The sequence below is a fragment of the Alexandromys fortis genome, unplaced genomic scaffold, assembly GCF_014885135.2.
Source record: "Alexandromys fortis isolate MF-2015 unplaced genomic scaffold, M_Fortis_MF-2015_v1.1 scaffold_79, whole genome shotgun sequence".
Taxonomy (NCBI): domain Eukaryota; kingdom Metazoa; phylum Chordata; class Mammalia; order Rodentia; family Cricetidae; genus Alexandromys; species Alexandromys fortis.
In genome coordinates this window covers 1,339,290-1,361,998 of record NW_026067964.1, presented here as the reverse complement: position 1 = coordinate 1,361,998, position 22,709 = coordinate 1,339,290, and the positions used below count along the sequence as shown (strand labels likewise).

At 34.5% G+C, this 22,709-nt stretch overlaps 1 protein-coding gene across 11 annotated transcripts in view; it reads right to left on the bottom strand.

Moving 5' to 3' along the window:
* The window catches only part of Fcho2 (FCH and mu domain containing endocytic adaptor 2), a 104,817-nt gene that overhangs the window by 37,092 nt on the left and 45,016 nt on the right, over positions 1–22,709 (bottom strand). For 4 of the 11 annotated variants that reach the window (XM_050153736.1, XM_050153744.1, XM_050153740.1 and 1 more), the window contains exons 9-17: positions 16,943–16,987; positions 16,057–16,129; positions 15,383–15,407; positions 8,955–9,012; positions 8,525–8,700; positions 5,021–5,032; positions 4,614–4,638; positions 3,068–3,110; positions 1,476–1,567 (exon numbers count right to left, since the gene is read on the bottom strand). In XM_050153736.1, coding sequence (XP_050009693.1) covers positions 1,476–1,567; positions 3,068–3,110; positions 4,614–4,638; positions 5,021–5,032; positions 8,525–8,700; positions 8,955–9,012; positions 15,383–15,407; positions 16,057–16,129; positions 16,943–16,987 — 549 coding nt within the window. The remainder of the gene's footprint in view (positions 1–1,475; positions 1,568–3,067; positions 3,111–4,613; positions 4,639–5,020; positions 5,033–8,524; positions 8,701–8,954; positions 9,013–15,382; positions 15,408–16,056; positions 16,130–16,942; positions 16,988–22,709) is intronic. The other 7 variants (XM_050153741.1, XM_050153747.1, XM_050153739.1 and 4 more) reach the window with 4 other exon arrangements.

The window sequence follows — 22,709 nt, the reverse complement described above, 5'->3', positions numbered from 1 at the left end:
AGAACCACATTGTAATATTCTTCAAATAATGAAAAGCATTACAAATGCTTTTAATTTTTTAAAAATAGCACCAAATCAGTACAACTTATTTTTAAAATGTTCATAATACCTTCATTCTTCTTAAATTCTATATGAATAGTGTTCACTGCTTCAATGCCATCTGCAATACTTTTATAACTTAAAAAAAACAGTATCCCTAATTTACAAACCTTTATTATATTAAATAAAATTCAAGTATAAAAAAATCAAAATTCAAATATATAAATATGTATGTGTGTGTGTATAAAATCAAAGTAGGGATGAATTACAGAGGCAGATATTTAAATTATCATTACAAAATCACTAATTTATTTTTGTGCATATGTGGGCATGTGCATGGAGGTCAGAGAACAACTACAGAAATCAGTTCTTTTCTACCATATGAGCTCTGGGGATCAAACTCAGGTCATTAGGCCTGGCCACAATACCACCTGCTGGCCCTTAAATTATCTCCAAATAAAATGATTTTCAAAACCTCTGGTCCACTCAAAAATATGTGCTATAAGTCAAACATTGAAAAAAACTGCGGGTAGGAAAAGTATATTTGCCAAGTTCTCCACATTCACAGATGTGCAAAATTAAAAACACATAAACCAGCCTATGTAAACACATGAGAAAATAAAATACAAAGCTAAAACTCCTTGGTCATCAATAAGGAGTGGAGGCATGACAGGAAGCAGTAGGAGGGAAAATAAACTCACAGGAAGGAATTACCATTAGAAAGCACGTCACATGAAAGTATGTGTGCATGCTCCAGAAAGGCATCCAAAAGCTGGAAGACATCAAGTTTAAATTCAGAGGCTGCTGCCTCCTTTTAAATGATAACTGTTTTTTTTTTTCATGCTACCCATACTCGACAGAAACGTGTACCAACCTGAATAATTACAGCACTTCCCTGTGCTACTAATGGCTATTGTAAAGATATGGTCATGTAAGTGAAACCAGCACTGAACTGAACTTGGTATTTTAAGCTGTGGATAAGTTTAACCCAGCATAGGCATTTTTACAGGAATTACTGGTCAGAAGGCCTGTCCAAGTGTCATTCTAAATGGACTTAAGTAGAGCCCAGTAAAAGTGTGAAATCAATTCCTTCCAGTAATCAAAATTATTTTATAAGGAAAACTAATAACAATACTTATCTACACAAGTATTTAAAAATGAATACTATATCTGCATCCCTCAGATAGTGTGTGTAGAAGCTGCTGAAGGAGGTGATTATAATTATTATATAATCCTTAAGTGTTTTAGTGTTCTTTTACTGGTGGTGGTAGTGATAGAACTCATTATTATTGGAAGACAAACTTAAAAAGAGAACTTTATATGATTAAACACAATAAAAAATGGAATCAATCAAGGGGAAAATGCAGCTACTATACTCCTAAAAATAAGACATCTTTCTCATATACATTTTATCACTTTGGTTTTGCTTCGTTTACCTGACGATGATGAAGCTAATGAAGCTGAAGAAGTTGAGTCAAGAGGTGATGCAAACAAGGGGTCCCAAGCAAGGAAATCACTGGCTCCTTTCCTAGCACACCGTGTTAAAAAACGAGTTAGCAGATTATTTTATTAGCATTAAATCATTTATTTCTATTCCACAGAATACCAGTTCAATGACTGTGATTAAATAGATGGGCACATGGAGAAATCTAGTCAACAGACTTAGCCAAGGGCATAAGCAGAATCTACAATATTAATTGTATTGTTGGCAAGGAAAGCCATAAGGATTGGTCTCCTTTGATCATACCTTGCTCACTCAAATGAATATGAAATACAGTGATTTCAGATTTACAAGTGAAGACAGGCAGCAGTCTAAATGAGCTACCTAATAGTTTCTAACAGTCTAAGTTCTAGCATAGTCTAAAATAAAATTCAAACCGAGTGAAATATGTATGAAATTTGAGTAGAATGTAAGCCTACTCTGCTAAAATTATCACCATGACCTAAAATCACATATTTAGTATTTCAACATGCAGCAGTGCAAATGAGTTCTACCTTGTACAATAAACCCTGTTATAACTACGTTAAGTGACATCCAAAGACTAAGCTTTAAACAACTTATCTCTAAAACCAGTAACAGCACCACTATATTTATTTTGTACCTCACAAGTAACAAATAATCTTTAACTATTAACTCCATTCAGCTAAACTTTTACTCATGTTAAAACATTAACTCAAAGAAAGTACTCTTGGTGGTAGAGAAGTGAAAAGGGACTCATGGAACACTGGCTTAACAATTTTCTTTATTTCCCTTCTTTTTTAAGAGCAACAAAGATGACTATCTGGCTCCTAGCCTTTCCATCTTAATTGAGGTACTTCATCTTGAAGCTCATGACATATGGTCCCTTTTATAAGTCACAATCCAAAGTGAAGGGGAAAAATGAAACACAAATGAGAAAACTTTTATTAAAAAAAATCTGAAAACAGATGTGTATAAACCTAAGATATCAGCATCCATTAAGAAGCGGTAGTAAGGCTCCCAAAGTCAAATGTAGTTAAGAAAAACCACCATAAAAAGACGTTTCATGTGAAAAGAAATTATTAAATATCTTAAAGCCCCAACATAAATTTTACAGTTCAGAAAACAACACAACTAAAACTTAACTGTATAACTCTAGAAAAAGAGGACAAGAAAAATACAAAAAAATTATAAATGTGGTTTTAAAAGGAGTGATTAAGCAAAGCATGAGATTTCCATGCAATACAAATACTGATTATGATGCTACAATATCAGTCCTTAAGACCTGCCAAAAGAGGGACAGAGGGAAAGATGGGGTAGGGGAAAAGAAGAGTTACCCACACCCACAGAATGCACAAGATCAAAGGTGTCCCCTCTAGACTATGTATTTTGGATGTGTCAAGATGTAACAAATATACTAATCTGGTAAGGGACTTGAAGAGGAGACTTGGTATATGTAAGCGTAAGGACTATATAAGGGAATCTCTGTACCTTTCACCCAGTTTTGATCTTAACCTAAAATTGTTCAAAATAATAAAGTCTATTAAAAGAAATAAACAGCAAACTTACTCATTGGGTAGAGAAGATGGTTTTGATTTTGTTAACTCTTCATCTAATTAAAAAATTAAAATATTATGAAAAACTAATAATCCTAGAAGAAAAATATTTTAATTAAAAGATCCTCTATATACTTACATATTCCAGTACTAAGAAAAACTTATAAATTTTGTAATAGAAAAATTAAATACAAATGATTGTGGGAGAAAAAAGGTAAACACGCTGAATTTCTGTTGATTTTTGATTTCTTTCATTAACTTTATAGAACAAAACATAGACTGTTAACTTTAAAAAGTTTAAGAGCTGGGCATGATAGTTCAGGTCTGTATATAGTCTCAGCACTCAGGAGGCAGAGGTAGGTATATCTCTGTGAGTTCAAGGGCAGCCTGGTCTACACAGTGAGTTAGTTCTAGGATTACATAGAGAGATCTTATCTCGAAAAAAATAAGTGATAAGAAAAATTAGAAGAAACATTTAAGTACTTGTGAGTATTCTACTTAAGAATTTTAATTCATGAATTCTATAATCAGTTTTCAAGTTCTAGAATACTACTAGTGACTATTATATAATCATCAGTTATGATGAGCTACTGAGGGAGGTCCTACTCTTTTCTGCTGCATTTTGTATTTGTGCCATGTCTTATTTCATAAGCAACTGACAAGAACAGCATGGAATGAAAGACCATGTTGGTGAATACAAACTTTCCCCACACTTTAATGTTCTATATCACCAAGCAACAAGAATGACTGCAGTGACTCAAAGTGGGTCCTGCCTGCAGCACATTACAGAGAAGTTAGCACACTGTACACTATGCTTTTTGCACTACTTTTCCCTCAGCTTATTCAGGATGTTTGCTGCATTACCTTCCACCTGACAGCAACTCCACTTAGCCTAGTTTCTCTACAACCTCTATCATCAAATATTTCGTTTAAGGGTAAAATCCTTAATTTTGGTATTTATCATTAATTTAATCGGTGTTATCAATTTTGCTAAACTTTTAATCAAGGCTGATTCTTATTAAGCATTCTGTTTACAAAATTACAAAAGCTTCCTATTAAGTCTGATTTATAGCACATAATTCTGCAAAAAAATTATTGCCATCCTAAAATTTTTGGTATTATAAACTTGCTATTTTGAAGATATAAAATAGAAACTACAATTGTAATATGACTTTAAAATAAGTAAAGTTCAAGATTACTATTTTATAAAACATTTTCATAATCCCCTCTGCCAAAGAGCTGAGGTTTGAACCCAAGGGTTGTGTACATATTAAGTTATGTTAACAACTGAGCCATATCCCCAGTCCATTTTCATATTCTTAATCAAAAGTTAGTCTCTGGCTTTGTTGATTTCTAAGAAATTCTATAAGCTGCATGAAAGGTTAAGAAATGTCTCCTAATACAACCAGAAATACAGGCAATTTTTTTGCCTGTATAAAATACCCTTCTAGCCAACCAGTGAGACTGGTAAAATGAAAAGAATATTACACAAGGCTGAGACTAACAAGCTGCCTATGTTCTTACAGACATAAAATAACCAATCCCTATGTCAAACTTACTAGATGAATTCCGATTCATCTGCACCTAAAACAGAAATGCAAAAACTAAGTATTATTAAACAAATAATTTAACTTGGCAACAAAATATTTGCCAAAATGTTGCTAATAAGAACCTAGTTTTATGTTGTCTTTATTATAACTACTTAACAATAAGTTGCATTTATGAAAACTCTGTAGTTGTAATTGTACCTCTAAATATAAGCATGATTTCAATAGTATAGTAATTGAATTTAGAATACAGAATACATGTACTTAATAAAATGTGCTTAAAATGTTAAGACAGTATCTAATGCAAAATACCACAAAATTTACTAGTAATCCAAATTTAACAAAATTTTTAAAATCAAATGTTCAATTACACTAATTCTTTAAAAGTCAATAGGTGAAATATAAAATCTGACACTTACTGGACTGTGCCTCTAGCAGTGCATGGAAAGAAAGAGAAAGACAGTGTTCAGTAAAGAATTCAATTCTCTTCACACTTAATAATTTATCTCTTCCTTCTAAATACCACTTAAAATAAATACAACTTAAAACATGGTTAGGAGGAGAAATTATGCAAGTTAACCAAATGGGCAACAAAACAAATGCAAAGATAATCTTCCCAAATACAACACTGACTACTAAATTTTTTCTCTGAGTATGAAGTTATAAAAGACAGATGAGACACAAAAGTTTTTTAAAAATACTCATGACCTCAACTGCTTAAAGAGATCTGTAACATTTTAATACATATTGATCCTTCTAAGCTTTTGGCTCACCCGTATTGTTAATTTGTAGACAGATATTGGGGTTCAACATGAACATCAGAAAAGCAAAGTAGCCAACCACTAGAGAGACCTTTTACTTCTACCAAATCTTCAGCCCGAAGGCGCGAGAGATCCTGTCTCCACGAATCCTTACACTCCACAGTCCACTAAGTTGCTGTCTCTTCTCCCTTATATTTCTCTCTCTGTCCAACATATCACTCCTGTCTCCACCTCCACCCAGCACCTCAGTGCTAGGGTTAAAGGTGTGTGATCTCATCTGCTGGGATCACCTCTGTGTGAACTCTGTTTCTCTTTTAGACAGAATCAATCTTGTGTAGCCTAGAGGGGCTTTGAACTCAGAGATCCTGCCTCTGTCTCCTGAGTCCTGAAAATAAAGGTGTGTGCCACCACTCCCTGGTCTGTATAGCTGTTTTGCCCACTGAACTTCAGGCAAGCTTTATTTATTAAAACACAAATAGGGGGCTGGAGAGATGGCTCAGTGGTTAAGAGCATTGCCTGCTCTTCCAAAGGTCATGAGTTCAATTCCCGGCAACCACATGGTGGCTCACAATCATCTGTAATGAGAGCTGCTGCCCTCTTCTGGTATGCAGACACACACAGACAGAATATTGTATACATAATGAATAAATAAATATTTAAAAAAAAAATAAATAAAATAAAACACAAATAATATATCACTATATTAATTAGTTGTGCTGTTATACAATTAAAAACTGTCAATGGCTCACAATTCTCTACTTTACATATATAAGTCTCTTTATAACTACATAACAGTCAATGTTAAAATAGTAGTAACAGACTAAAATCCCACTATTGAAATCTTTAAGGCATGCCCTTGAGAATTAAATTATAGAACCATTTTCCTTCATCGAAAATTATCTCCTCCTTCCCTCCCCTTCCTGTGTTACTGGGTATCAAACCAAGGGCATAGTGTTTGCCTGGCAGATGTTCTACCCATGATTTGATACCCAAGAATATGAGTACATGTATAAGAGAAAAACTTTCACCTTCAAAACATATGTATATATAGACTACTATATTTTATTCAGAACATATACTTAAGGCCGGGGTGGTGGCATATGCCTTTAATCGTAGCATTCAGGAGGAAGACACAGGCAGATCTCTGTGAATTCAAGGCCAGCATGGTCTACATGTCATATACCAGGTCAGTCTGTCTCAAAAATAAATTAAAATTAAAAAAAATTAAAACATGCATACAAATTAGATATCATAAAATGGCAAGAACTTCATTATTAAGAAAACCAACTTCTAAACAATGACAATATGCATACACACACACTTCTCATTCTAAAACACGATTTTTCCTTTTTGTAATACTTCTGAATTAATAATATATATTATCAATGTATTTATGACTTTAGTTTTTTTTATTTTATCACTATTGTGTGTGTAAGATGCACGTGTGTATGGATGCAGGCACGCATGTGGATGGAAACCAAAAGAAAACTCTGGAAAGTCAGTTCACTCCTGGACTTGAGCTCACATAGCAGGTGCTCTTAACAGCTGAGACATCTCAATGGCTACATCATTATTTTATTTCTTCCTTAAACGCAAATTTTATGGTGAAAGACAAGAAAATAAAAATGCAAAGAAGAGCCAGGAATGTCACTCAGTGGTAAAGTATTTGGACAGCGTAAGTTAGGGCCTGGATTCAATCTCCAGAAATGTGGGGAAGGGGGAGGGGATCAACCTTTAAGTTGATTTTCATGACATCTTTTTACATTAGAGTTGAAAACACAAGAGCAAAACCTTTGAAATTAGATGAGGAAAACAACTTTTCACAATCTTTTACCAGAGACAAACAGCAGTATCTATAGATGTAACAAATAACAAAAAGTTCTTCATTTTCTCTCTCTCTCTCACACACACACACACACAATCCTTTTTATATGTATTGGTGTTTTGTCTGCATGTGTATCTGTGTGAGGGTGCTAGATCCCCTGACTTTACTGACACTTATGAGCTGTCAAGTGGGTACTGGGATTGAACCTGGGTCCTCTGAAGAGTAGCCAGTGCTCTTAAGCACTGAATCATCTCTCCAGCTAATACATTTTCACTTTCTTAAAAATGTTTTCAAGAGTACAAGTAAGCCAAATCAGTGACCTCATTTGTCTATATAAAAATTATAAACTGAGCTGGAGAGAGGGCTCAACAGCTGCCAGCACTGGTGCTTTTCTAGAAGATCCAGATTCCATTCTTAGCACCCACATGACAGCTCACAACTGTCGGTAATTCCGGTTCCAGGGCATCTAACTCCCCTTCTGCCTTCTTTGCACACTTCATATACATGGTACACAGACATATATGCAAGCAAATAGCCACACACCTAACAGCTCTGGTAAATAAAAAAATAAAAGGGGGAGGAAATATTGGGGATTCAGTGGTACAGCACTTGCCTAGCAAGCACAAAGCCCTGGGTTTAGTACTTGGCTCTAGGGGGTATATGGTGGGAGGGAAAAAAGACACACATACTACATGGACAACAAAATAAAATTTACATACACAAACTTAAAAAAACAAACAAATCTTTTGTAAAAAGCACAAAATAGCACAAAAGTGGTATTACACACCTTTAATCCCAGCAATCAGGAGGCAGAGGCAGGTGGATCTCTGTGATTTCAAGGCCAGCACGGTCTACACAGAGTTCAAGGAAAGCCAGGGCTACACAAAGAAACCCTATCTCAAAAGACAGACAGACAGACAGACAGACAGACAGACAGACAGAAAGACAGATCAATTCCCCAACCAATGTACTGTTGCTCAGTGTTTTAGTTCTTCATTTTTTTTAAACTTATTTACTGTTCTTAAAATTAACCATGGATGGTGTGGTATCTCAGCAGGTTAAAGGAAAAAAGTACCTGTCACACACATAGCATGACAACCTGAGTCTAATCACCAGAATCCATGATAAGATAAAGTGAAAGAACTGACTCTACAAAGTTGTCCCGACTACCACATATACCCTGTGGCTCATGTACACAGTCCCCTCTACATACATCATACACATACACAAGTACACAGAAATAAAAAAATATTTTTAGAAAAGTAACCGGCTATAGGTAGATGAGATAAACAAGGCTTTGATGTATAGGACAAAGCAGCTTGTGTTCAGATACTTACAGACACTGCTGGAGAAAGCGTTATATTCCCTATGGAGACTTTTAGTTCATCCAAAGAAGCCATGGTGTGGTGCAGGTTATTTGGGTGCACAGGCTTGATCTCTATCCGGTACCTCTTTGGTTCTTCATCTTCAGAGTCAGAATCACTGGATGAGTAGAAGTGGTTCTCTTTGGTATGTGGGTATGAATTAAAGAATTTAGTTTAACCTACTAACTTATCATGGATAGCTAGCTGGTTTTCCACATATATATATAAAAGAAGAGAGCCTTACAAGAATAACATATAGAGACAAGAATAAAACTACTAGCTTTAAGTAACAAAGCATATAAAATGAAAAACAGTCATATTTCAGTTAATTAGAACAGAAAAGGCTTTAAGTAGCTATGCTATCAACAAATCCACTAACAACACCCAGATCATAAAAGGATATCATTCTGATTTGTTTCCGGTTTAATACTATAACCTTCTTCATCTACATCAGGAATATTCTAGGAAAAAAATTGTAAAGAGTTAATATAATGACAATGCCAATATTCAGACACTAAAGATTAACAAACAATTATAGTCTAAGATATTGCTTGATGTAGCGAGCTGCGTGGAATCACAACTGATGGAGATGTATAATCAACTTCTATGGCTAAAGTCTGACTTATGCCTGATCACCCAATGATCATTAGCTGCTTGCATATGCGTGGGCCTATGGGCAGTGCCCACCTGGCAATCCGGGATTGGCAGCCCATGCCTACTTAAGAGCTGAGAGAGGTTTGCCCAGAGAGAGAGAAAAAAGGGAGAGGGGAAAAGAGAGAGAAAGAGAAGGAGAAGGAGATAGATTGCTGTGAATAAAGTCCTGAAAACTGCTGCAAGAAGAGCTCCGGGTGTTGTGTTTTTCCTTGCTGGTCGAGGGTGGACGTGACAGCTTGAGAGCCAGGTGTGGTGTGCACACCTTTAATCCTATCCTAGGAGGCAGAGGGGGAAATCTCTGAGTTCCAGGCCAGCATAGTCTACAGAGTAAATTCCAAGACAGATAGAGCTTCTTCAAAAACACCAACAACAAAAAATAAATAAATAAAAATAAAAAAGAAAGAAAACTAAATCATTTAATCAAATACCAAGAAATACATCTCTTCAGTTATTAATTAGCTTCAAATCATAATCCATGCCTCAAAAATCTGAAGAAAAACCTGAAGTATGCAATGAGTCATAATTCATAATTTCAGAGCAAGAAACTGCCAAGGTGGGGTACAAGACATGATTCAATGGTTAAGAAAACGGACTGTTTGACTAGAAGACCTCAATCTGGTTCTCAACATCCACATCAGGCAGTTTACAACTTCCTCTAACTCCAACTCAAGAGGATCTGACACCCTAGTCTCACATCTGAGGGCATATACATGCATAAATTCCCATACAGATAGATATATATATGCACACACACACACAAAATTAATTTTTAAAATGAATGTTTTAAAAAAGAGAAACAGCCAAGGTGAAAGTCCATTCAGAATGCTCAAGTTAACATTACTGTTAAAATAAGGAATAGGTGACTTTTAAAAACCTATGGTCAGGCTAAATAGTCTCTCAATGTCATAAGAAGCTATATGAAAATATAAGACACAGTGCTTCTTTAGAGCAGATTAAAGTCTTGGCTAGCCAATGAACAACCTAATATATTGGATCAGTATTAAAAAATAAAAAAAATCACCATGTGCATCCAGGGGAGATAAAACAAAACCCATTGAATCTAAGTCTGATCAAGACTACAGAACTAAGTGGAAATTTATATAACACAGAGAAGTGAAACAATTTACGATGTTAATGTAGTCAGCAAAATCCAGGCTATAGGAAACTACAAAGCACTTAGTCTCTTCAGCAAATAACTAGAAAGTTAAACAGAGGGAGAGCGGGAGACAGAGACAGGATTGCTCACGAAGACAGACTAGACATTCTAAAAAACTCAAATTGCAATAAAGCATTAGAAGACAATAATACAACTACATATAGGCTGAAAAGCCATTTTCTAAAAGGTGGCTTCTGGATCTACCTGCAGATAGTAACTATAAAGTGTGGTGGAAACATATAAAACTATCTGAAGGTAGTGAAGAGTAAGTCAGGGCAAGCATTAAAAAGCTCTAAATGATTGATCCAATTTCAATTTCAAAAAAAAATTTGTACTCCTGGGTTTACTGCAGTGCTAGTTTCAACAGACAGACATGGAATTAAGCATGGTACCCATCAGCAGAAAGATGGGTAAATAAAACACAATACACAGACACAGTGGAATAGCATTCAGCAACAGACTTAAAAACAATAAATCTTATCATGTGCAGTTACAGGGAACAGGTCGAAGGAAATTATGCTAAATGATTTATCAGACATAGAAAGACAAATATTTAATATTTTTATTTAATGTGTAGAAGCTAAAAAATAATATTTGAGAAATAATTCACTGGACTAAGCCAATGATTCTAATCTGCTCTTAGACTCTGTATACACATACTAAAAATATCAAATGATATCTTAAAAGTATATATGATTATTTTACCAACTAAAAACAATATTTCAAAAATTTTAATGAAATACATTTTTACTAATAAATGAAAAAACATATTTACTACTATAATTAATTAAAGAGAATGGCAGAACAAATGAAATATACTTGATTCAATGATGCAATGTTTATAATAAGGTCAATGCAAATTTGAATAGATTGAAAGAAAAGGATAGAAAAATAATACAACATACAAACAAAAAATAAGAAAGGCTAAAAGGGACTATCTTAATATTGGATTTCAGAAATAAAATTATCAACCATAAATAGTTGTCTATATAAAAACCTGTTCACATTGTTCACATAAAATTTCTTTTTTCTTTCTTTCTTCTTTTTTTTTCTGAGACAGGGTTTCTCTGTGTACCTTTGGAGATCACTCTGTAGACCAGGCTGACCTCAAACTCAGAGATCTGCCTGCTCTGACTCCCAAGTGCTGGGATTAAAGGCATGTGCCACCACTGCCTGGCTAGAAAGCTTATTTCTAGCAGTACAAAACAAGGGGGGGGGGGGGAGACCAAAATAACATATAAAAAATTGTGGTATTACTAAGCAACAAAAAGAAATCAATTTATTATGCCTACAACCTGGATGAACCCTCTGAGAACTAGGTAGAGTGAAAAGCCAATCTGCAAAGGTTACTTAATGTATTCCCCTTTATATAACTGTATTGGATAGGTTCTTTTTTAAAAAAAGGCATGGTGTTGGAGAAATGGGTCAGTGGCTAAGAGCATCTCCTGCTCTTCCAGAGAACCCAAGTTTAGTGTCCAGTGGGTCACTCCAAGAGGGCATCAGAGACCCTGTTCTGACTGCTGCTAAAGCATCTACATACATAAGATAAACCCAGACAAATACACACATACTTAAAAGACAACAACAAAACTGAGTTAGTTACTTAAGTTTTACAAATGCTGGAAATACTTAGAATGTTAATGCTAATAAAAACATACAGATAACATGACATATCTTCATTCAACCCATGGTTTCTATACTTCGGCTCTCACTACTGGAATGAAGTATTTTGTCATTAACAATTTCGAAGAACAGAACACTTTAAAATATAGTTGTGGTAGTAATGGTTTCTAAAAGAGCACTGTGGCCAGGTGTGGCAGCCCACACCTTTGACACCAGCACCCAAGAAGTCAGATCTCTGAGTTCAAGGCCAGCCTGATCTCGAGAGTTCCAGGACTGCCAGAGTTATAAAGACAAACATTGTCTGAGCAGAGGGGGAACAAAACAAAACAAAAAACATTGCACACACCTGTAATCTTACCACTAGGGAATATGAGGCAAAACTGTGAAACCAACCAACCAATCAAACTAGGTAAATATACTACGAGGGAGCTTAAGAGTCAATGCAAAGTTTCATAATCTCTGCTTGGGGACCATGGCCCCAAGAAAGTAATCTATATTCCTGAAGCAACCCCCGAAAGATGTAGCACATCAAATGAACAATATTTTACCTATAAAGCAGCTTATTGATATTTAAAAAAAAAATAAATAGAAGAGCCAGGCACACGCCTTTAAACCCAGCACTTGGAAGGCAAAGGCAGGTTTATCTCTGTGAGTTTGAGGCCAGACTGATCCACAAAGTAAATTTCAGAACAGCTAGAGCTATGTACAGAGACTTAAAATAACTAGAAGATAAGGCCATGAACAGTTCATATGTAAGTAACAACAACTGGCCATAAACAAATGAAGCAACTAAACAATAAGTATCCTCTCCTGCCTGTAATCGGGGTAGTTATTCTGTCCAAATAACCAACTACAATTACTTTTTGACAGGTTTTATTTTTGATATCACTTAAGAGGTCACACTTAGTTTTAATAAATTCTTTCCATATTAAAAGATATATAGATCAACCTAATTCTTTTTAAGCTGCCTATATAAAAATTTACTTAACAAGTTCTTATTTGTTGAGTATTTTCCTAATGTTTTAACATAAAATCTGAAAAATAAAAACATATCTATCCCCTCTTCAGTTTCTATAATGCATGTACCTCAATCATGAGGATGTGTGTACATACTGTAGATATTTACAGATTTTATATGAATACAGTCATAATAGTAAATACTGAGCAAAAAGCTATTAGCTTAAAAATAACATATACTTCTTATTTGGAGAGATACTGCCAAATTATCCAGAAAACAGACTGCCCCAATTTATATCTAATGCATATATATAATGCATATACAATGGCATGTGTATATAAACATTTCTGCCGATATTATGAAAACTGCCTGTTTAATTTTGCATCATCTCTAAATGATATTCATTATGGTTATTCACTACTTAAAGAAAACTGCTTTGCTTCTACCTATATCCTTGTCCTGAGAAACAATTGCTTAGTTAGTAAACTAAATAATACATAAAAAAAAATTAAAGTTCCTTTGTTGTTAGTATCCTTTAATATGCTCTCTCAATATGGTGATACAAAACCCTTTACGGTACTTTTTTCTAACAACAAATTTTTTATTTCTACAATCAAATTTACCAATCTTTTCTTCCATGGTATTAGAACATCATATTCTCTTTAGACTTTTCTTAAAGACTGATAATTATACTATAAAATTGGATAATGACCTTTGTGTCACCTAGCTGAAACAATTAAAAAGTTAAGAGAATATATATTATATATATAATATTTATTGAGCCCTACATTTTTATTGAGCTCTACATTTTTCTCGGCTCTCCTCCCTTCCTTTCTCCTCTTCTTCTATCCGCTCCCATGGTCCCCATGGTCCCAATTTACTCAGGAGATCTTGTCTTTTTCTACTTCTCATGTAGATTAGATCCATATATGTCTCTCTTAGGGTCCTCATTGTTGTCTAGGTTCTCTAGGATTGTGAATCGTAGGCTGGTTTTCTTAGTTTTATGTTTAAAAAACATTTATGAATGAGTACATATGATAATTGTCTTTTTCGGTCTGGATTACCTCACTCAAAATGATGTTTAAGATAGTTCTAATAAAGGTCTAACTAAAATTTGTAACCATCAAACAGTATAAATAACTTCAAAATAAATACTTGATGAAAGCTATAGTAAATATCAAACACACCTGCTAACTTCATTAATCAGTTAAGCTTCTCTGGTGATTTTTCACTCTTTAATTTTAACATACATTTCTAAAATATTTGTTAGTTTTATTTGTGTGTATGTCAGTGTGCCTGCATGAGTTTATGTGTACCATGTGTGTGCAGATGAAGAGGAGGCCTGAGGGCACAGGATACCCTAGAACTGGAGTTTCAGACAGTTGTGAAGTTATCTGAAGTCGGGGCTAGGAACCAAATACAGGTCTTTTGTGAGAGCAGTACATGCTCTGAACCACTGAGCTATATTATATCTCCAACATCAATTTTCAAATAAGGCTATTAATAAACCACAGCTTTCTTACTTAGAGGCTGAAATAGAAAATACTAGTCTATCTACGTTACATAAGAGACAGTGTTTTATCAAAATACTTTCATTTCTTTGTTACACTACATCATTTAAGATTAAAATGTTTTGAAGCATATAAAGAAACCAAAAAACACAGACTACTCAAACTCCTGCACTAATCAACATAATCAGTGTCTAATAATAACTACATCTATTACACATTACCTACAGCATTTCGTAAATCTACTCGTGCATTAAGACCACTGGGAACTTAACTTGTTAACTACTTTAATTACTTATAAAAAGCACATATAACCAAGAAATAGAAATGAATCTTAAACACACACACACACACACAAACACAACAAAAACAGTGACCATAATTGTTGTTGCTATAGCTTCTAAAATGATGTGTTAAACCAGATACATGACAGGTAAAAATATCTTTTAAGACGGGCAGTGGTGGCACGTGCCTTTAATCCCAGCACTCAGGAGGCAGAGGCAGGTAGATCTCTGTGAGTTTGAGACCAGCCTTGTCTACAGAGAGAGTTCCAGGACAGCCAGGGCTACATAGAAAACCTGTCTTGGAAAAAAAAAAAAAAAAAAAAAAGAAGAAGAGGAGGAGGAGGAGGAAGAGACCAGCTTTAAAAATAAAAAACAAATACAGAACCTAAATTATAAAAGTTTCTCATTTGTGAGGGATGACACGGTGCCACACAAATTTTAAAAGTAAAATCCATTTCTCACAGTGAGAAGTGTTTTCAGTTTAGCAGAAAAGTATACTATAATGTAAAACTGAAATACACCTTTATAATAATTTGGGCAGCAAATTATTACATGGTGTTTTTCTTTGAAGATTGATTTAAAAAGTCAAATATGTCTTTTCTAATGAAAATATTTTAAATTGTCTGTAATAAAATTAAAATTACTTACAAGTGAATCTGCATCAGGACATTCCCTGTTTTAAAAAAAAGAAAAAAATAAAGTATTGCAAGATTCAATTATTAAAACTATCTGCTAATTAGATCATATTTAGAATATCTTAATAGTTAAATATAGCTTTTGTTTGAATTTTACAAAAATATACTGAGAAACAAAGTCATGAAGATTAAAACAGTATCAGTTTATTTTAAAATTCAAAAGTGGACATTCTCATCTCAAAAATAGCTGTTAAACATGAACAGCTCACACATAATCTAAAATGCTTGTAGGTGTACTTCTTTTCTAGGAACATACTCACTCAGTGTGATAACAAAGCTGTCTACTCTACAGGGCTGTCTAACAGTAGACATTTTTAAAACTTTGTTGAGGGGGAGAGACCATAGGACAACCTGCAGAACTGGCTCCCGTTTTTCTACATAAGGGTCCTGGGCACATCAGCTTTTGTCTAAAATATCTTCAAATTTTAACATAGTAAATGAGAAAAAGTTATCATGAACTAAAATCAGAGAAATTGGTGAATCTAATCATTTAAAAGGATTTTTCTTCCTCCAGTTTAGACATACATTTTGAATACTTTCAAAAGGACCTTTTCTTTTCAAAATCAAAGCAATTCGTAGTCACTCAGAAACAATGAAAAGGATTTGGGCGATATTTAAAATACTTACACAGACTCTGCATCCTTTTCCTTCTTAATTATTCCAGGCAAAGCAAAAGTCTTTCTTTTCCTTGGTTTTATGCCTTTAACATAAATACACATTGTAATAGAAATGTAACTGTTCTTGATAAGGATATAAAGCACAAACACTCAGACAAATTTTTTGTGACAAGCAAACTTTGGATAAAAGAAATAAAAGCATCTTCAGGAGTGGTGGTGTACACCTGTAATCCTAGCCCTCTGGAAGCTGGAGCAGGAGGGTTTTAAGTTTGTTGGTAGCCTAGGATACATGGCAAAACTCTTTTATCCCCAAAATCCTAATAAATGAATGAATAAATGGATGAAACAATGAGCAAACAAATGACATAAAAAGCATCAATTAGTAAAGCCTTCAACTTATATTCAGAGTCTGTTTCAACTTTTATGTAATGCAATATGGTTCATTAAAGGATTATAGAATATTCACTTAAAGAAATTCTCTTCTTCTGGTAAATATTCCCTCAGTAACTTCAGGTAAAATGAGCATATGAAGATATATTAAAACTCAAAAAATAAAAATGGCACACACTTTAATCCCAGCACTTGGGAAGCAGAGGCAGGTGGATCTCTATGAGTTTGAGGCCAGCCTGGTCTACAGAGTGAGTTCCAGGCCAGCAAAGCTGTTATAAAGGGGTAAAAAGTACGTAATTCATTGCATGTATTTTTAAAAGTATTATGTTAGGTTACAAAGGTGGCTCAGTAGTAGAGTACAAGCTAGATCCTGGGTTCAGTATCTGAGACCATTAAATATATGTGTTTTAGCACTGTGCTATAACATCAATAGAAAGCAGTCCCTTTCTATCTGCTCAACAAGCAGAAGACACTAGTTCCCATATAGTTAAGTATAGTCACCTTACCTTCAACTGCACTAGCAGGGTCACACTCTTCAAATTCAATAAGGCCTAGGTAGAAAAGAAAAACTTGCTTTAAAAAATAATTATCAGAAAAACTATTTTAACTTTGATGATTTAACTGAACATGCCAAATTTTTTATTTATGGACTATATGTGTCCTTCTATTGTGAGCGCAGGTACACATGTGGAAGACAGGGGTTTGTTCTTTCCATTTTGCTGAGGAAGGGCCTCCATAAATCTGTACTTTGTACTCCAGGTTGGCTTGAGAGAATAAATACTCATGCACACCACTGCATAAACTTTTGATTCAGGTTGTCAGGCTTGAGCTGCAAGTGCTTCTAGCTGCTAAGTCATCTCACCAGACTGACAAGATACTCTTTATAAATCATGCTATAACATGAGCTGTTATTGTACAGGTGAAAAGAGCGAGAGAGCTGGCAGTTACAGAGGTCAGAGAACAACTTTCAGGAACTGCTTCTTCCACCCTGGTCCCGAAGATCAAATTCAGGTTGCCAGGCTTGTATATTTTTACCTGCTGAGCCATCTCACTGGGCCTCAGTAATAATTCTTTAAAATATTTATTTGTATTATGTGTGAGTACCTGCATGTGTGGATATATCCCACAGACATGCCTGGAGCCTGAGGAATCCAGAAGAGGGTGTCAGACACCCCTGGAATTGGAGTTACAGACAGTTATGAGCTGCCACATGGGTGCTGGAAACAAAATTCAGGTCATCTGAAAAAGCAGCAAGTGCTCTTAACTACTAAGCCATCTCTCCAGCCCCTCGTAATAATTCTTGATTAAATAATTCTAACTAAAAAAAAAACAAAACAAAAAAAACAGAGAGAGAGGAGGAGAACTGACTTCAATAAGTTTTTCTCTTACCTCCACAAGTACACCATGAGGTACATGCCCTCCCCCCAATAAATGAATGTAAATTAAAAACTGAGACTACTAATACAGTACTTTACTAGAAACTCTTTCTAAGTTATACCACAGAACACACGTAGTTTCTGCTTTCAAGGACCTTGCAGCACCGTTACTGGAGAAAATAAGTAGTAAGAGGCAGGCACCGAATCCTTGGCTATGTTCACGGGAAAGGAGGAAAACACAGAAAATCGTGCTAGAAGACAAGCTTGGCACCTTATCTGTCCCATTCTTTATTCTATCAATTTCTAGAATTATGCTTAGGAAACACTGTCTTCAGTTACATAAATAATTACACCCTCATTAAGGTGGTCACCCTAGGACCAAAAATCCCAATCTCTAATTGTATTAGAAGGCCAAGATATTTTAAGTACAGTTTACAGGCAATGGAAAGATTTGTTTGTTTGAGACAGGGTCTTAACTATGTAGCTCTGGCTGAGCTGAAACTCACTATATAGATCAGCCTGGCTTCGCCTATCAAATGACGGGATTAAAGGTGTGCACCACACATCTCACCTAATGGAAATATTTTTAATGTGAAAAGGACACTCATACACATAACCTGGCAAGGTGGTATGATAGAAAAATTAATTTAGTGCTACTAACAAGGATGGATATACTGCAGAATAAGAAATGATAAAGCAAACTCAGACAGAATTAAAATAGCCCTAAAATAACAGAGCTGCAGACTAGCTTTACATGTCATAGAGTAAGAAATGTTTCATATATGAAGTAACAAACGGTTTACAAGATAGTAAAAGCAACAAATGGCCTGAATTATTCTCCTTCTAAAATACTTCAGTTAAAAGTCACACTAAAAATTATCTCTCTCCCTGTGTTAGCTGTCATTTGTAATATTTAAGATTATAAAAGTCCAGTGTATTTTATGAAATAATGTATGAGTGGCAACTAATATCACCTTCATTATTAAGAAATTTATAGAGACTGACTTAAAGAGATAATAATAGGTTTCCTTCCTTGTTCTTCTGAGATGTTACACTTAACTATGTGCTAACTGATGACCAGAGTTCTTGTTAATGACTTAATACAAAATATTTCTCTAAAAACGGACTAAATGTTCCCTCTCCCTTATCACAAATCTAAAGTTTCTTTTTCTTTAGTTCTTGTTTTTCTTCAAATCAGATTACCACTTATTCCCAGAATAACTAAAATAGTTCACAAAAAGAGCTGATAAGGTCCTAACCAATTAACTATTAACATCTTCATTTCTACATAAATATTCTATAACATGTGACTAAGAAAAGTTTTATCATTTATACTCACAATAGCCTTAAAAGGTCAAAGAAATTAAAGAGATTATGTAAATGCACACTACAGACCTGGAAACTGGGCAATCACTTAATAAAAGGACTTAGGGCTTGTCCTTAGAATCATTTAGAGATCTGCTAACATTACGATGAGATGAAAACAGACAGGAAGATAAATAAAGGTAAGGAACTAAAATATGCCCATCAAATAATCAGCTTTTTTGGCCTATAAATTACAAAGAGAAAATCTATCAACCCAATGAATTCACCCAAACTAATTTGGATCAGAATCTTTAAGAAATATTACAAAAGGAAAAACAAACTCATTAATCTTGAATCACCAAAATGTTTTGTTAAATGAGGTTGAATATAAAGTATGTAACTAACAATTCACACTATCCTGAAATTAATCCTAAATCTCAAGTCAACAACAAATTTACAACTCTCACATTATAAACTGCCTTAAGGAGCTGGAGAGAAGCTTGGCGGTTAAGAGCACTTATGTTCTTGCAAAAACCTGGGTTCAGTTCCTACCACCCTCATGGTGCCTCACAATCCTATTATTCCAATTCCAGTACATCTGATTGTATATAATTAACGCTACAGTTTCTCAATAGTCAATGAAAGCTAAATGAGATGAGGAACATTAACTAAAATAAAATGAATTTAAAATAGTCCCCAAACTAGAGCAGTAAAAACAAAATTTCTAAGGTGACACATTTGTAATTATTTTTTTCTTAAATGGAGCTATTTTTAAGATATTATTTATCATTATGTACACAGTGTTCTGCCTGCGTGTATACCTGCAGGCAAGAAAAGGGTACCATATCTCATTACAGATGGTTGTGAGTCAAAATGTGGTTGTTGGGAATTGAACTCAGGACCTCTGGAACAGCAGTCAGTATTCTTAACCGCTGAGCCATCCATCTCTCCAGTCCCCCACATTTGTTTTTTTAGTTCTAATTCTAGCATAAATCTTTTGGTTTTGGTGGTAACTAAGTGCATAAAATATATTTCGTACTAAAAGTGTAAAATTTAGTATAAAAATGTATATATTTTTCCATTTCAAATACCTATTCTAACTATATAGAGGTTAACAGAGTTGTACAAACTTATGGTCTGGCTAATTTGGATGCGAAAAAATTTTTATTTATTTACAAATATTTTTATAATAAATTTATAAAATTTGAAAGAAGTCTAGGTAGAGTCACAGATAGCAAGTTCTCTAGGTTTGGTAATTTATCAAATCTTCAAGAGACCTAGAAAACCAATCAATAGGTTGTATTTTTCAACAAGTTTTTGTTTTAAATTATAATTTGCAGTATTCCTGACAGCTAAACTAGCACATTAATTTCATTTTCATGTAGAAAATCTGATCAGAGGAATCTCATTTTCTCCATGGCTTTTTTTTTTTTTAAATCTACACTTTCTAAAGTTTCTCCCATTTGTATGTTTACTTTCATAGATCTGGACCGTTGACTTTAAAATACTTAGGACTCTTCAGCTGGAAGCCAAAAACCTACTCTGCATGTAATGAAAACAAAGATGTTTTTCAGCAAAACTTTTATCTTTAAGCATTACATTGTGGTCTATTAACTTTTTACTTTTAAAGTGATTCATCCTATCGGTTTTTAAAATGGGCAGTTACTAAATTTTTATGAAAACATACAGTAAAATTAACAGGAAGACTATAAAATAGGCAACAACAAAACTGTGGATCTTAAATATTGGACACGGTGGTGCTCCTATAATCCTAGCACCATGGAAGTAATGAGGAAGACTGAGTTTGGAACCCTGGGCTGCACAGCAAGTTCCTGAGCAGCACTAGCTATATAAATATCTCTTTTAGCAAACTAAAGACATGAGAACAATTGAGAATAGAAGGATAAAGTCGAGATCTAAATTAGAAAACTCCTGTTTCTTCCTGACTATTTCAAACACAGGGTGCTGTGTTAGTCAAAGCACCCAGTCATTACTATACAAATTCCAAAGAAACCAGGAAGTACTAACTACACATAAAGGAATTTTTATGATTATCTCAAATAGTAGGGAAACAGCTGAACACCTTCAAAATACTTAATTTACAAAGGATACCTTAAAAAGACATGTTATATATTATAACAGAAAACTAAACACTATCTATTATCTCTGGCCTCTATCACAAACACCTCTCCCCAGAGAAGTGTTTAAACATTTAAGTATATGCATTTAAAATAATTTAGCTTCTGATTTTCTCATTAAAATCTCTATCCCATAAAGCTAAAACTAGCAAGGAAACTCATCCAGCAGGGAGGCCCTTACAAAATAGTACAAATAACAGAAATCAGCTAGACTAGACTGAGACTAAGACAAGATTACTTCTTAGGTAATAAAATACTTTAAATATATGAATTTTATACAACCACATACAAAATTCTAAGTTTCTTGTTCTAAGAAACATAAATGTTATATAGCTGCAAGGACCCCTTGGCTCCTCTGCTCAGTGTTAACACACTGAATAAGAACAGGAAGGAGCTGTACTCTCCACTGACAGCAACTGAAGCAGAGCACTTACACAGATCCTTTCTACTCCACACAGCCCTTTTTTATTAATGTTTTCAAACACACCTACACACACAGTATCAGCAGTTATCCTGAAACAGCTGCCTAATTCTAAGTTTCATGATACCAGGAAAGCTTATCTTCCCTCTTTCTAAAACTAAATTATAGGTATTTTCTACATGTTACAAGTATATCTTGAGGCATTAAAGGTAAATTTATAAAGAGATGGTAACTACCAATACCATTTAGTAAGCAATGTTCTAGCTTTTCAGAATACTATTAAATACTCAGTAATGCCACATTATCATTCAAACTTTACAACAGTCCCAAGGGTCAGGTACTATATTATGCCCACTTAATCGATGAGGACTTAGAAAGTCTCACTGATGGTAAAGATCAGACCATAAGCTACTGTAGAGGTAAGAAAACACATGCACTGTATGTGTCTAGAATGTAAAAAGAATCACATGTTGAGTCAAAGGCAACTGCTGATGGGCGCTATTCTAAACAGCCAACAACAGAAGGCAGTTTATGAAACAAGTTCTTCCTGCTGAGTTTATCAGAGACAATGCGTACAGTGGGCAGGCAGTAGGAACTAGGATGAATGTAAAGGTCCCGCAACTCCTGAGAACTAACAAAACTTTACTCGTCTCCTACAGCCCACTGTGGTGGTTAGGTTTTTGTCAACTTGACATAAACTATGGTCAAATGGGGAAAGGGAATCTCAGCTGAGAAAATTACTCTATCCGATTGCCTGTAGGCAACTCTTGGGGCATTTTCTTGATTAAATGACTAATGTAGAAGGGCCTAGACCACTGCAAGCGGTGACACCTAGGTAATATAAAAGGAAACTAAGTGAGCATGAGGGGCAAGTCAGTACGTCACGTTCCTTCGTGGCCTCTGTTTAGGTTCCTATCTTTAGGTCCTTATATGATGAACTATAAATTGTACCCTGAAATAAACTCTTTCCTCCTCAAGTTTTTTGTCAAGTGTTTTATCATAGCAACAGAAAACAAACTAGGGTATCTATATG